Source organism: Etheostoma cragini, chromosome 1 (genome assembly GCF_013103735.1).
Source record: "Etheostoma cragini isolate CJK2018 chromosome 1, CSU_Ecrag_1.0, whole genome shotgun sequence".
NCBI lineage: Eukaryota > Metazoa > Chordata > Actinopteri > Perciformes > Percidae > Etheostoma > Etheostoma cragini.
In genome coordinates, this window is record NC_048407.1 from 25560749 (window position 1) to 25576828 (window position 16080).

At 38.5% G+C, this 16080-nt stretch overlaps 2 protein-coding genes across 4 annotated transcripts in view; both read right to left on the reverse strand.

Annotated features, from left to right (window-relative positions):
* Positions 1-802: 802 nt before the first annotated feature.
* Positions 803-6044, reverse strand: LOC117943849 (pro-cathepsin H-like). The gene is made up of 12 exons (XM_034870644.1): positions 5908-6044; positions 5193-5224; positions 4936-5041; positions 4723-4793; positions 4528-4632; positions 3706-3792; positions 3393-3448; positions 3172-3253; positions 3015-3083; positions 2556-2662; positions 1038-1166; positions 803-948 (listed from the first exon to the last, which is right to left on the reverse strand). Exons 1-12 carry the CDS (start codon positions 5981-5983, stop codon positions 873-875), a joined length of 996 nt encoding a protein of 331 aa, XP_034726535.1. The 5' UTR covers positions 5984-6044; the 3' UTR covers positions 803-872.
* A 2725-nt stretch (positions 6045-8769) lies between these two features.
* The window catches only part of LOC117934534 (ras-specific guanine nucleotide-releasing factor 1-like), a 25136-nt gene continuing 17825 nt past the window's right edge, over positions 8770-16080 (reverse strand). For all 3 annotated transcript variants that reach the window (XM_034869443.1, XM_034877485.1, XM_034885413.1), the window contains 12 exons: positions 15648-15764; positions 13612-13782; positions 12655-12761; positions 12414-12526; positions 11697-11757; positions 11455-11561; positions 11185-11269; positions 10875-11072; positions 10048-10127; positions 9812-9929; positions 9654-9722; positions 8770-9176 (listed from right to left, as the gene is read on the reverse strand). In XM_034869443.1, coding sequence (XP_034725334.1) covers positions 9084-9176; positions 9654-9722; positions 9812-9929; positions 10048-10127; positions 10875-11072; positions 11185-11269; positions 11455-11561; positions 11697-11757; positions 12414-12526; positions 12655-12761; positions 13612-13782; positions 15648-15764 — 1319 coding nt within the window. In that variant the 3' untranslated portion in view covers positions 8770-9083. The remainder of the gene's footprint in view (positions 9177-9653; positions 9723-9811; positions 9930-10047; positions 10128-10874; positions 11073-11184; positions 11270-11454; positions 11562-11696; positions 11758-12413; positions 12527-12654; positions 12762-13611; positions 13783-15647; positions 15765-16080) is intronic.

Sequence of the window (16080 nt, forward strand, 5' to 3'; positions counted from 1 at the left end):
AACGCTGGTAACTGTGACGTAAAAGCATGAATGTATTAAGAGTTTGTAGCTAAAAGGCATGGATGTATTAAGTATAGACAGTTAAGATAAATGAATCCAGCATTTGGCAGAAAGCCCCGTTTATTCCAATGAGTGTTCTCTTAGTACATCTATCGCTCAAAAGCGTAAGCATTGATCTTGTGGGCAAAAGTCATAAAGGCGAGGATGAAATTCATTCGCGCCACGTTTTTTAACTAGCCCCGCCCCTCTGTGTTGTGAAACACTTCACCATACAGCCAATAAACAGCCATTATATTAGGTCGTCATCTTATCCATAAACAGATCTCATTTCTTGTCCTTCTTTCGCTCACAAAGAATCATTGGTAATGTCGCCATCTTTTGGCAGATGTGGGCAACAGCAGAAAGGAGGATGAAATAATGTCACTTATAACTACAATTTAACAATTGACTGACCCGCACAGGTAACTTTTTGTTCCAAGCTGATTAAAAAGAGCAAACAGCTTTTTTAACAAACAAACACACCTGTGCACACTGAGAAAGTCCGTCAGCAATAAAGACAATAATAATAATAATAATGCAAGACCCATAAGTGTGAGGCAAACCTTGTTTATTAACAGAACATGTCCAAATGAAAACAAACTTAACTTAACAAATCACTTGACATCAGAGCTTATTCCTCAATGGGCCTTTTGTGCATGACTAAAGTTTCATAAGCAGAGCAGGTCGGAGGAGATAAAGAACTGTGGATGTTATGAAGCCATAGAGAGGCCAATCACTGACAAATTAAGTAAATTTAAGTAAAATATATGTTGTCACTGGGTGACATTTTACTGTAGTTTTATCAGTTGTCCACGTTGTTGCCATGTTACTCCTTAATCTAAAAGTAGAGGGTAGGAAGAGCACGCAGCCAGTCCGCACATGTTTTTCCATCGCTCGATCAAAAAATATCTGATGGAATAAAAAAGAAATGTGTCCATGATCAGTGGAAGCCGTAACAAGTCTTCATACCAAAACACGTGCACACAGACTATATTTACCCATCCATTCCCCAGGCTGTGCCCCAAGAGTTCTTCACAATCCAATATGGCATGCCGGTCTCCTCATTGCCATAACCCACAGCCAGGACTGCATGATTCACCTTGTCTGCTGTGTTCTCACACTGAGTGCTAAACAGACAACACCAATGCTTTTAAATCGATACAGTACATTGTTTTGCAGCTTGATTGGGCTTATGTCCTCTGTAGAATGACATTTAAAACAGTTTTAGTCTTATTGTGTCCTGATACCCTCTTTCCTGGTTACTGCTTAAGTTCTTATTATTTTCCAACTTTGAAAACTTTAAGTGTCTACTGTGTTAATTAACTCTGTCTGAGGACTATGGTTAACTGCTCTTCAGATCTCTACAGGTTAAATACAGACAGTTAGCTAGACTATCTGTTGAATCGGAGCTTTCTGTTTCTGCATGACATAACAACATCCAAACGTACACGTTCCACCAAAACAAGTTCCTTCCAGAGGCTATTTTGCAGCGTGTCTCCGCTCGCTTAGCACCGCCAAAGACAATGGTGATTGGTTTAAAGAAATGCCAATAAACAAAAGCACGTTCTTCTCCCGTCCCGCAATGCTGTGTGGACTAGCCAGACCCTCGTCCACAGTCCTGTGAAGGAAGGTCCGTCAATGCAAGACTAGGTCTATGCAAATCTACTCAAATAGTTTTGTGAGTGAATTTCTTCTCAGCTTTTGGTATTCTGTTGCTTCCTGTAACCCTACCCTGAGACCAGAAAACTCATTCTGGTCAGAGAGAATCCTACAGCTTCTTTCTCCGCTGTGGAATAAATAAAACTCATCTGAAACAGCCACTGGTCTGGACCTGAGAGAACATTTTCTTCCAAATCTCATTAAATATTGTATTAAAACCTGCCTATGCAAAGATGTGTATTTATTGTCTAATTTCTTTATGTATATGTAGGCCTGTTCAAGACAAAGAAAAAGAGAAACACAAACTAACACCAGCACATTTGTGATAGAAAGGACAAAAAAGTTCAGTAAAGTGAATTACAGGCACTCATAACTGTGAGCACCATAAAAAATGAGCCATGAGCCATTCGAACATCATAGTTGCCAACGTATGAATAGCTCCATGTTATGAGCAGACATGTTCCAAAGCCAGCAAGTACTTACATTCTGGTCAATAGACTGGTCCAACACCAATGTCAATAGCAAAAAGCAAATAGATATGCAAAGTGGTACAAAAACACTAAATCCAACAAAAGTGCTGTGCTCTAATGTCATGCATGCAGTTTTCTGTCACATCTTGCCAACAGCCATTAACTAGGATTTTGCAGATTTTACTTGTACAGTAGCAATATTAGTTCCTTAATCCTCTTTCCTATTAAATAACTTCTGTGCTGGTGAATTACTAGACAAACATCCCACACGTGTGTTATAAATATTTCCAAAGTGCGAAATGTACAGACACAACATGGCCACACATTTTCCTAATTATTTTGAACCTAACCTACCTAAGTGCTAGTGAACTTAGGTCCTTTGCTCACCTTGTGTAGACACCTTCTTTGTAGTGCATAAAATCAGCCTTGACTTGAAAGGCAAAAGACACAGGGTTGAGCCGGGCCACAGCATCAACCATGGCCTTTTCATCATACTGTGGATGGACAAACATACAGAGATTTTAATAAATAAATGAAAAGCAAATATTGTTAGGAGGTAAAGTTGTTATAGTATAAGTCAAATGTTAGCAATCCAGTGTAAAAAATTGTAAGTGTAAGTATTCACAACAGTGACACAATGCCCCACAATAGTAAGAAACTCATTCCGTATACCAGAATAGCTGCTTTTGTCTTTTCCTATTATCGAGTTACCAACAAAGACATTGTTAACTGTACTGGATTTGTGACATTGTGGCCCAACAGTCAACATTCAGTCTTTCTTTAAGGACAACATTTCTTGCAGAATGTAACTTTGCATGTACAGTATACACGTGCGTGTTCACTCACACTTGTAATGTTGACAACATCCCGGACAAAAGCAGCTGCAAGTGCAGGCTCAAAATGGCAACTGTCATCCTAAGACAGGTAGGGAACAACATACATTGAGAATGTATTTTAAATAAGGAAAAAAATACACTGGGAAATTACTTCAGAAAGGTCATACATGGCCTTTATAGGGATAGTCCTCCTCTGTCATAAGACCCTTGCTGTATTTGATGTACTCAAATGCCTGGCTTGGGAGTCCACTGAAACAAATCAGGCAGTATTCAACAGGTTGAAGCCTTAAACGCAAGTATTCTTGTTATTACTGTAACTTATAATGTCTCATATGTTATGGCTATAACTACAAAAACTAACAACTAATGTCAAATCAGTGTTACTTACCCCATGCATCCATGATTTTTGAAGTCTTTGGCACAGTCTACCAGCTGCTGCTCGGACTGATACAAAAAGCAAATTGCTTTAAGCTTTATACAGTTATCACTAAATTTAAAAATCAAAAACTAAAAAAATTGACAAACCACTAAGATCATACTGTCAAACAGAGATTTCCACTGCGAGCACATCTTCTAAGTTACCCTAATAAGAAAGCCACACCCCTTCAAATCTCTCAACACAGCGATAACCTGAAGTGCCACAAGTGAGATCTATTAGATGAATGAGTACTACTAAATAACAATAGTCAGACAGATCTTACCAGAGGTATTAGCTTCCCGGTAGCAATAGCATTCACTGACTCTAAACAGCCTGTAGCAGAGAAGGTCCAACAGCTTCCACAGTGACCCTAAATACGCAAACACAATATAACTCAAACAACTGGTAATTAATTTGTCTGTCAAAGAAGCGTTATTATGGAGCCCACGTAACTTCGAGGCAAGGCCCCCCCTTCAATAGTATTCACACACTACTATTGGCCACGCGTCTAAACTTACACAAGTTAACCTCCTCCTAACCTTATCCTAATCCTAACCTTAACTACTCAAGGTCAATGCCTAACTCCAACCAATCTAGCTGCTTGGTAGGGCGGGACTTGCATAGGAGTAACATGGGATCCATAATAACGCGTCAAAGAAGCTCTCCACTCATTTTTTACATGAGGTTGATTGCTTGTGAAATAAGTTAAAAATTGTCCTCTGTGTCTCTGGCAGAGTAATGTAAATTACCTATTTTCTCTGCTGTCTTTGTCACACGATTATTAAATTAGTCAAGCCAGATAAGATTAATAATGTAACTATATGTTTGATTGATGTACTTTACTGTAAGTGGAAATAATGAGTGTTCTTGTCCTGTGCAATACAGCCATGGCTGATGAGGAAGTCTAACTGACAAAAACACTGTCACAAGCCCCCAAGGATCTAAGAGTTTCGTCTGAAACTCTCAGTTCTATTTCCCACTATAAACTAGCAGGAACGTTAAAGCATATCCTTGGATTAACGTCCTTTACCAAATGCTTGCCATCCTGGTTCTCCCTCTAGATTGTGGTTGTATTTTGCGGCAATTCAGCACTGTAATTGGATACCTGTTTTTTCACGGGAGTCACAACATTGTCCTTCATCCTCCAGTCTACAAACTCGGGATAAGGACCAGCCCCGCTGACATGACTACCTGTAGTAGCTGAGCAGTTCTACAAGAGAACAGAATCAAAAGATTGCAATTGAAAACGTATATATGTATAAAAGCACCAGCTGAGTAAAAGGTAGTATATGTATCATACCTGAGGCTCTGTCAAGAGGATTAATTTCCTGAATTCCTCAAACGTCATGTCTGAGAACTGATTCAGTCCCACTAGATTTAAAAATGAACAATGTTGTAAGGACATGCATGTCTTTCATAACCTTATAAAATATTTTGTTTTAAAAAAAGAGCTGGCTGCCCACACTTGGCGATAATCTACACATAATGTGTCACAAGACAGGTTGTACTGTACTTGTGAATGAGTGATTTCCAGCATTGTGATGTTCAATAAATCTGCCATTCTCAGTGAATATGTGGAGCCGGTGGTAATACTCCTCAAGATCATAAACCTTGTTGTGCTGCATGTTAAAAGAGAGAAATGTAACAGTTTATAGCTACACAGGAAATAACTGACATTTTTAAAAGCTTGTTATCAAAGCATTCAAAATAGAACATTTCATAAGTGACTGTGAAGTACTGTGTACAATAACTTTGTTATTCTGATCATACCTGTGACATCCACTGTTTGAATCCATATTCCCCTGATTCGAGACAGAAGAAAGCCACTGAAGTTAACAAAAGCCGCCTAATAATTAACACTTCAAACTATTAAATTCAGTCCTGAACCCATTTATCAGGGAAATGTAATTTAGTATAATCTCTCACAAATTGAAGGTAGGCCTACATGTGCTGGATTTCATTCCTCTACCTTAAGAGTACACTCAGAGGTCATTTTTAATACAATTTTTAATCCACTGGAATTTTTAATTCACTGCATTTGACAGCTGTAGTGACTAGTTTACATATTAAGATTTCGCATAGAAAACATTGATGGTCATGTAAAATATAATGCATTGCTATAGATCAAACTAATAATAGTATATTAAATAGTAAATAATAGCTCCACATCGAATAACTAAAAGTAAAATGATAACGTCTGCATCAGTAATAATTCCATAATAGCAGTGGCCATTTTCTCCATATGAATACTTTTACTTTTACATTGCAGTTGCTATTTTTAAGGAGATGAGTTCTTTCAGTTGTAATTGATGATGTCTTAGCCATCAATGTTAACTGGAAACTATTTGGAGGTGGAAGCCAACTCATAGGCATGACACCGTATGCCTATGAGTTAGCTTCAACGAAATATTAGTGTAAGCAACATTTTGCAACAAGCAAAAAATAATCGAATAAAAAACGTTCAACTTCATGGCCGTTTCCTTACCTTTGGGCAGATGTAACGGTGTTAAATGAACTAAACTAAATACGGTACTGATGAAGCAAACCACACGGAGCGCCATGCCTCACCCCCTAGGACTCCAACAAGCTGTGAGAGCGTCACATGAGTAAGCTTACTTTAACCCCCCCCCCCCCCCCCCCTACATGTAGCCTACAACTAGCCTACAAACACAACGTTTCCGGGTTAACAGGTAGCTTAGTTTACACTGTAAAACAAACGTGGCAGCCTTGGAGACACTTCTCCCCCTGAGAAAGAATAAATTTATTAACAAGAGGTAATCAGGAAAGAATTACACTTTTATACAAAACTGGAAATACTACTCAAGCTGTTGAAATAGACTGAAAGATAATTCTCATACCACTGGGTATTGCTCACTGCAAACATTTGATGTGCCTGTTAAGAGGGTACAGATTCATGTGCAAGGGTGGGGTTCAAATACAGTTCACATACTGTTCTAGATATAGATTTAATTTGAACACGTGAAAGTGGTACATGCGTGCCACTTAAGCAGCAAGGTGTTTTTATACAAAGCCTGTAAAAAATACCTATAAATATTTTAAGAATAAGCACAATATTACTACTGTATAGTTCCTGCCAACACATTAGAATAGACAGGATACAGAATGTGTTACACTTATAAGTTGTTTTCAACATTTGCTTTAAGGTATTATACACAGAGTTTATTACAGAGTTGAACAATCATAAGGATAACACATTTCGAGGGATATGTTTTTAACACATTGCACGTTAGGAAATGCATCAGACTGCCTGTACACAATATTGTACACAGCAAATATTTCTGCTTCACTGGCAAATCGTAGAACAAAATAGTTTACATACGTGTGTGGTATATAATCCATTTCATGATTAAGGCAAAACCATAATGCACTGGCCAAAGAGGATTAACCATACAAACTATGCTCTTACTGTCTGAGTGAAGTTGGGAATTTAACTTCATGAAGTGGCTCAATACTGGTTACATCTGCTACATACAATGCCCGTCGCTTATACTGTACATCATGTTGCCCACCAGGGGAATAAAGTGATGAGAAGCAGAGTATAAAAACCCATTTCTCCAAACTGAAAACATGTTTCACATTTCAACCAGAAATGAGCAGGTAATGTTTTAGTTTGACTCCCAACACTTCCAAGTGTCTTTCTCATTCAGTGGCTACATAAAAAATCAGAGCACATGATTCAACTTTAGCCACCACAGCAGTTCCAATGTTTACCCCATTTATTTCTCTGAAAGGAAAGTCTTAAAAAGTGTAAACATTTCCAAACCTTGACGTTTTTGGTAATCACATCCCATTCCACAAATATACATCCAATAATTAGCAGTATTTACTTTTGGTGGCAGAATCTGTCTTTTCTGCGCTGGATTCAAATCAACCAGGACTAATATCTTAAATCTTACTACACAACTTTGAATTAATGATCATGCAACTAGTAGATTAGCAGATATTTGTATTACTTTTGACTTTGAAGATCTACACTTGAGGACAAATAGGCTAAAGAAATGCTTGCTATAATAGTCAGGCAGAATGTTTGTATGGGGACAACTGAGCTTATGTGCAGTTTTCTCTTTGACTTTGAGATCTGAGCAGAAAAGCGGGAATTGATCATCAAGTGTCAAATGTGACCCCCATTTTTCATAAAGGATAGCTTATTATGTACTGCACATTCCAAATACGATATGACTAAATAGGTTGTCTGTATGCGTTATCATCTGTGTATTCTGTTTGAAAATAACTATCATAAAATGGTATTTAAGACGATTAATAACATAAATACTCTGTAACTATATAAATAAAACCTCTCTGGGCTTCTACTCAGTCTCTAATAACAATTATACAGAACGAGTCCATTGGGGACCACATACTAGAAGGGCACAGCCTACTTTGTCTAATACAAATAATAGTATGTACATTATAATATATTGTTTCTGTACACTCCACTGCAACTGCAGTAATGCAGCCACACTGGCTGCATAATCGCCTGGTATGGCAATTGCAACGCACTCTACCGAGCTCTACAGAGGATGGTGAAACTACTCAGCACATCACCAGGACGGAGCTGCCATCCATGGAGGACCTCTACACCTGGCGGTGCAGAAAGAAAGCCAAAAGGATTGTCAGGGACCCCAACCACCCTAGGGGTAGCCATCCTGCAGGCAGAACCGCAGCAAGCGCTGGTGCAGCACAAGGCTCAGGGACAGCTTCATGCCACAGGCCATAAGACTGCTGAACTCTTGAGGTCATCAAGACCTCCATACACTTATCACATACTGTTTTACGGCTGTTTACATCTCTGGATATGTATATATATGTAATTTATACATTTTTTAATCAAATTAATTACATACCCTGTGATTAATTAATCTAAATTAATCGCATAAATAATTTTAGCTGTGAACGTTTTTTCAATATTAAAATTCAAATAAATCAATGAATAATCGGCATTTGTGACATTAAAGTTCAAAAACTCTTTTTATTATTATTTTTACTGTTCAAATGTTGACCATAACAATCAACAATATGACTATGACATTTATAGGTAAATGTTCCAATCAATGATCCTGGCAGCGCATTCTCGTCTCCCTCCTTCATTTTACAGTCAAATGGCGGCTTGAACGGCTCTGGGTCAAAGGTCAATACGGAATGGATTATCTGTGTCTTTTTCAGCAAGTTTTTTTTTTCATAGATTAATTAATCAAAATTACAGCATTATTTTGACAGCCCTAATATACATTATTTGTTATTATGCATACACATTTACTAGATGTGTTTAGTTTATTCATGTTGCAATACCTGTCTACTACAAATTTATATTCATTTATTTTATATACGTTATATTGTGTCTCTAGAATGTTTGCTGTATTTTATGTCTTGGATTGGCAATTTGTACTTGAGTGATTTTCTTTTGACTGGAAAGGAGGGAAAAAGATGAGGAATGACACGCAGCAGAGAGCCTTAGGTCAGATTTGAACCCGAGCCGCCAGCGGTCACCCCTCTTTTTATAAATATTTAATGAGCATTGTTGGTTGGAGCCTGAGAGCCAAGATTTTCATTGCCAACAACTGCTTCTCTGGAACTGTAATAAATAATGCAATAAATAACTTGAAACTTGGTCAATAGGAGGTTTGATGAGAGAAATCCTCTTTATGATGAAGTTTTGGGCTCGATTCTGAGAGATGCGTCGTAAAGGCTTTCCTCATCCAGGGCTGTACTGCTGTCCAGCAAGTACTTTGCAACCTAAAGCAATAGTGAACATAGACAAAACTCAAAATAAGTGTCCCGAGAGGCCATATATCTAAAACAAACTGAAATGTAAGCTGTGTACTGAAAAACAAAGAAAAAAAAGAAATGATACACAATAATGTTGTCTTTATCATTGTCAGATTGTTACAGCCAATCACTGACGGACTAGCAATCAAAGATACACATTATTCCCAGTAGCTTGTGGATCATACAGTTTAACCTTAACTACTACATTTGTTCTAGTTAAATAGAAAAAGATACAATAAATTAGTTCATTTTGACAATTTAACTGGCCAATTTTGAGTACTGTTAACGCTGATACCTATTAGTGAACAATACAGACTTAACCAATAGGAAGACTAAAATGACTTCGCAAAAATTTGTAAAATTAAACCTCCAAACATGTAATCAAAGTCCTGAAAAAAGTTTGAAATATACAATACAACAACACTGACAAAAAGCTAACCTCACCTTTGGTTGATAATCAATCTTGTAAGCCGTTTGCTGAAATTGCCGTATTTCCCTTATAATGTGAGATATCTGGAGACAAATGAAATTAAAACAATATAAGAAAGAAACAATGTAAAAGTGCATGTTATTGGGTGTGCTTCAGTACACTAGTGTCCTACCATTCTCATCTTGGAGAAGTTGACCAGGTTGTCCTCTGTGTAGTTGGGTGTTCCCTCCTCGATGAAAGCCAGGTCAGTCAGGTACATTCCCAGGTAGGGAACACAGGGGGGGTCACAGCTGAGGACGAGACACGTGACAGACATAGAGTTATAGTACACAAACATAAAGAGGAACATATAAAACTTCTCCACCACAGTGTGTGAGCACAGGAAATCGAAACGCTCTAAATACTTACTTCTTCAGAGCTTCTCTCAGGTTTTTGAATCGGCCCTCTGACGACACCAGCTTCTGTAACTTGTCAATCACAGTCTTTGTCTAGAAGTAGGAAAAGCAAAACTGTTATTACCAGCAATCAAAAATGTAATCGAAATCTTCTCAATATTTCTGAACATTTTAAAAACAATTTACAGTTAATGACAATTCTATGAGCCTCTCTAAGAGGAAGTGGTCTTCCCTTCATTTTGTTTAATCTACTAAATTCCCTGTTAGAATTAAAGTTGTTTAAACTTTCATTTTTTTTTTTAAGTGCTCACTGTGGCTGGAGGAAAAAAGCTGAGGTATAGTTTTCCATTTGGGGAATTGAGTACACTGATAATACTTTCATATGTGTATGCTAAATGTGAACCCAGAGCAGGGAAAACTTATCCTAGCATAAAGACTGGAAACAGCTAGCCAGGCTCTGTCCAGCACCTTTAAAGCTTAATCATTAACAAGTTACATCGGGTATGTTTAACCCAACCCAAAATCAACGCTTAAAAAATGACAAGTTGGGATTTTAATGGGAGATGTGTGCTGGAACAATTTCTGGGAGAAGTAACTTCCTAGAGTCTCTGCTGGTTTCAACGTTACAGTGGCAACAAAATTCCAGGAAGTTATTGCCAGTGAGTTTATGGTTGGTAGTGTACCAGTTAGAGTGGTATCAAACTTCTCAAACTATTCCTTCAGGGCCAGCTGAACTTGATTGTGATTACATGAACAATTAAGCTACAACCTGAAAGTGTTGCACCGAGTTAACTTGTCGGTGCAACAGGACATTCTAAAAATGTCAGAATTGTCTGATACCTGCTTGGAGACTTTAAGCCAGGTCTTCTTGAGGCGGAAGACGGAGCTGCGGTTGAGTGAGGATGTGATCTCTAGCATGGCATTGTAGTTGTGCAGGCAGCGACAGATGTCAGCCACTGCCACCCATTTCTCAATCACCCCCACTCGCAGGTTGACATCGTCCCACTGCAGGATCTCTGTGGCGATCCTGTTGCTGATCTGACAAAAAAAAAAGAGAAAAATACGTAGATAGATAGATAGATATATCGATATCTATCTATCTATAATACACATTTATCTTTTTAATAACAATAACAGACCAAACACATACATCATTGAAATGCTTGGTTGTTTTCATAATGTAGGGAGTTCTCTCGTTCTTGTCATTCTTCATCCAGCCTTGACCAAAAAACTCCCTGCAGAATAAAAATAGCTGTTTCAAATAATCAACAATGGAAAAACACACCAAAATGCACTGTGTTTTGTGTTTCCTTTCACCCTCCCACTCAGCCTTAGATCATTTTTATCGTGTAGACCAAGTGCCTGTGTTTGTACGTTTGTGTGTGCATGCACGTACACACATGTATGTGTGTGTACTCACTCGTATGGGATGACTTTAAAGACCAGGTGGTCGAGCAGTGTTAGTTGCTCAGCTATCTCCAGGGCAGAGTGGCTCTCAAACGGCTCAGTCTTACAGTCCTCCATGGCCTGCTGCAAAGACAAATGCAGTGAAAAGCATTATCACAACTAAAGCACAAATCATTTCAACAGGATCCACTGTCATTTTTAAGAAGTAAGAGGGTTTATTTTATACTGAATGGGCTTTTGTGATCTTTCTCTCACCATCTGCGTGATCTCTTCCAGCGTGACCTGGTTGTCTCCAGGGTCCTCCTGAGTGAGAGTCCTACATGCAAATAGAAAAATGTTACTATTTGACAGTTTTGTTCACAATTGCCATTACTTGAGTAGGCATACATATAAGCTGTCTTCTTCGGCGAGTAGTAGAGTGCAGTGCCGCTCCTGATTGGCTGATTTTCATCAGCCAGTTTTACCAGCCTGCAGAGGTCGTCCTTCGTCACAACCTGTCCAAAAGTGCCCAACTTGGGTATTGATTTCTCTTTATGTTCAGTTTTGGTTACAGGCACTTTTGGCGTCAGCTCCTCGGGGTTAATAATGTTTAGTATCAATAGTGAATGCTGACAGGTTGGTTGGATCGCACACCATACTGCTCTTGCCATGCTGTACCAATGTAAAAGCCTGTTCTCTCTTTCCTGGAGAAATAGAAAACACTAAGTGGATATTCAGAAACTGCTGCACAGAAGAAAAGAAGAAAAGTTTCTACAGTTTGTGTAGGCCCACTGTCAGTGTCCATGTACATTCTGTGTAGGTCCACCAGGGCTCAGATTTAGGCCAGGGCCTGTGATCTACTGTAGCTCCACTTTTATTAAGATTACTTCAGTCAGCATCAGATATACTCTTGCAAAAACATTTTTTTCTACAGGAAACTGACAACCAAATATGACTGTATGTGTGATGAAGCGTTGATAACAGAAACCCAACCTGATAATGTTGGCAGCTGCCTTTCTTTCCTGTGTCAAGAGCTCTGGGTCATGCATCACCTCCTCCAAGAAGCCAATTACCCGTATCTTCAGCTCTGTGTTCAGCTCAAAGTCCTGAGGACATACACAGGAACAACAGCAGAGTTTGGTTGAAAGTGTTGTTTTTCTTCTGCAAAGGCATATACAAAAAATGTATTAAAACAAAGAAAAAATAAAACAATAGAAGGGAAAGTGAACTTTACCTGCGAGTGTTTGGAGACCCAGTGACGCAGCACATTCAGGACTCTGTTTGTGGCAGCTCTCCTGATGACAAACTCTTTGTCCCCATTCCTCTGATCTGTAGGAAAACCTGGAATAAAGTGACAGCCAACTAAATTTCCATACCACAAAGCAATCAGTTGTGTGATGTCACCATTACCTTTACCTGCATACTGATTATTTCCTTTACATTTTGTTATTTTGCTTCAAGATACAGAAGAAAACTGTGTATCTGACTATTTAAATAACAAATTAGGTATGTATGTAAATGTAAATGCCTTTGCCACAGTAATATTTATATCCCCCTCATTCCACCAGACTTTACTCATGCTGTGCAATGTTACTAAATATTACAGTACAAGTACAGCAACTAACAGCATTGGGGATGTGGTGTGGATGAAGCCAACATATTACAGTAACCTGACATACAGGAAACTTGAGCGGTGAAAAAACAAACAGTTTACAGTTGATCACTTTTCATTAGTGTTGCCACATGTATAATAACAATCACCTTTAATTAAATCAAAAACATAAGGAAAACCTGTTCACCATGTAAAATTATCAGTTTGTTTCCTTATACAAGAGAGAATGTAGTTATATTCTAATAATAACAATAATAATAATAATGATAATATGAGTTAATTGCACTGAAATAGCTTAAATAATGACATAAAATGAACAGAGGACATCCCATTTCTAATTTGCTTGGAGGCCACCTTGTGGCTATGAGGCATAAAACTGCTCTATGCTTTAAGGCACTATGGCTAAATAATCCAACCACAAATACAAAGTCATAATCAAGGAGTTTTATGTGTCGATTAAACTAGATTTGAGCTACTGTTTATGCAAGTAGATTGCATTAGTTTACTTTTAATTCCATAATAGTCCTCAAAAAGCCTTTGTATTGGTGAACAGAAATGGCATCCCCTCATGTGACTGACCTGTGCTGGCGAGCGACATGCGACGGTACTTTTCCTTGGTTGGCGTGCCTTCATTGGCACCAGCGGTGGCAATGGCAAAGGCCGAGGCGGCAGAAAGGGCACTCCGGTTATTGTCCAGCTCCCGGCAAGATGACACCACCATGCCATTGTTGAAGGAAAACAGGGAAAACTCTACAGGAAGGGAAATAAAAGACCAATATTACAACCCTTACAACGGTGATCTTCAACAGGGGGTCCTCAGAGTTACTGCGGGGGGCACCAAGTTATTGTTTAATCATTCAAAAAAAGTAATTTTCCAAAGTAAAATTTGTCTCAATATATACCAAAACACAAATCCAACATGTTATTATCAATAATAAATGGTCCCATATCAGATTAGTAAGTAGGTAAGGTAGCCAGAAGGATTCACTGTGCGTTTGTGTATGTTTAGCATTAAAACATTATGTATAATATATGATTATGTTAATAATTTTTATTTTGATAGCTTAGCATTGTATGCACCATAAACAGGTATGTATAAAGGCTTTAGGCTGCCCTAAATGTTACTGTAGGCCCAGGTTAATATGCAACTCAGTTTTATACAATTTATTCCTGATCCGTCTCACTTTCAAGCTAAGGGGGCCTAAAAAATGCTAAAGACCCCTGCCTTACAGTAAATATTTCCGAGTTTCTGACAGGATATCACTGAAATGGAATTTAAGGGTGGCTCATCAGTTAGGTGATTAAAGGTGATTTGATTCCTTATGTGAAGTGCTGTGGATGTATACTATGTATATGATTTTACTAAGTTGTTGACCAGTGGAGGGCAACAGAGAGCCAACACAGACACAACACAGTGTGTCCTGCAGCTCGTGGCAGTGACGGTGTACACTCCACTGTGTCTGCCTCTGCCTCCCTCCTTCACTCCCTCCCTTCCTCTCTGCCTTCCTCCGTTCAGCCGGGGGTGGTTTAGAAGAACATGCACATCGTTGCTAAGGTACAAGGTTTCCTTCCACCTACTCACACAAGGCACTGGCTTCCCTTGTATCCAGCACCGTGGGAAGAGAACACACTGGGGATGAATTGTGCCTGACTACCTACGGGGTGGATGCCCCCTCTCTATGCGGTATGGGGAGGGCCAGGAGGATGTGGGTGGTTTTTATCAAGACCTTATTTGGTTAGGTTTGTCATTTAAAAAAAAAAAAAAAAGAAGAAGTTTACTGCCGTCCACTGCAGCAGGGTTTATTTGACTCTATGAGAGAATTACTCTTTTTATCGCAACCTCTTTACACCTCTCACGCACAATCTGACTCTGCTGGATGGTCAAAATGGATCCTAAACTTACACGCATGTAATTAGCTTAACACAAAGATTGTGTAGCAAAATCTGCTCACTTATTAACAACATGTTGTGAATTTACTGGGCGTTATGGTTACTTTTCTAATTTCCACTCTTTGTGCTAAGCAAGGCTAAACAGCAGGTAGCGGTAGCTTCTTGTTTACATATATTTACTGACATGAGACTGGTATCTTCTCATCTAACTCTTCAATAAAGAGAATAAGTTAAACTATGGCTTTAAGCTTGTTACTGCTGTGTAGTCATCTGGTGTTACTTCTGCTTCAGGTCTTTCTACTGCAGTTCCACTGAACAATTGGTCTTTTTAAATTTAATTTCAGTTTAAATGCTTATTTTACATGATGTGGTTTTTAATTCCTCAGTAATCTGCCAATTGAATGATTCAATGAAGTGCTCAAAGAAAATGTAACGTTAGAAAACCAGGGCTGTTAAATGTGTTTTGTGTTACTAATTATTTTTGATGTGATTTATTTAATTCACCAAGACATTCCACTGCAAGTAATCTATATGTCACCAGCACAAATTGCTAACCTACTGTAGTTTGCCAGGTCTTACATTCTTGCCAACTACATTGTTTTTAACTGGTGGGTTGGGATTCAAAAGTAGATCACAAAATGTTCTAAAAGTGTGTCAGAAATAAAACCGCTTACACAGAACACTAGGTCCCAACACAATGGCGGAAAGACAAAGTCATACTGCACCAGAGTTTTTGGACTTGACGTTCTTGGGTGTTGATGGTGATTTCGGAGGAGACATTTCTGCTTCTGCTTCGTCACTCTGACTTGGCTCACCATCGCATTCCTCCCTGACACACAGATCTGGACAAAAAAAGTTTTTCACTTTCAAGAGAAAAAAGGCAGCAAAGAAGAAGAAATGTATGGGCATAAGTGTTGGGCTGGGCTGGTGGCAGACAAAAAAATTAGCAAAATTCTATGGTCTATCTATGGTCAATAATCATGGTCAGTTTAGTGTTATGTTATGCCATTTTTAAAAACATTTAAATTGGATTTTAAGTATAAAAAACATAGGAACACATGTACTGCTGTTGTTTTGTTAAAGGGTTAAAGGACTTATGTGTCAACAGGACTTGGAAAAACTGGTCCATGCTTTCATCTTTAGTAGACTTGACTACTG

What these genes read in the sequence shown, in the direction of transcription:
- LOC117943849 (XM_034870644.1), bottom strand. Translation starts at nt 5,983, where the DNA reads ATGGCGCTCCGTGTGGTTTGCTTCATCAGTACCGTATTTAGTTTAGTT. An exon ending in TGGAAATCACTCATTCACAA is followed by an intron (nt 4,794 to 4,935) that starts GTACAGTACAAC and finishes TTTTAAATCTAG; the next exon opens with TGGGACTGAATCAGTTCTCA. An exon ending in ATGTTGTCAACATTACAAGT is followed by an intron (nt 2,663 to 3,014) that starts GTGAGTGAACAC and finishes GTCCATCCACAG; the next exon opens with TATGATGAAAAGGCCATGGT.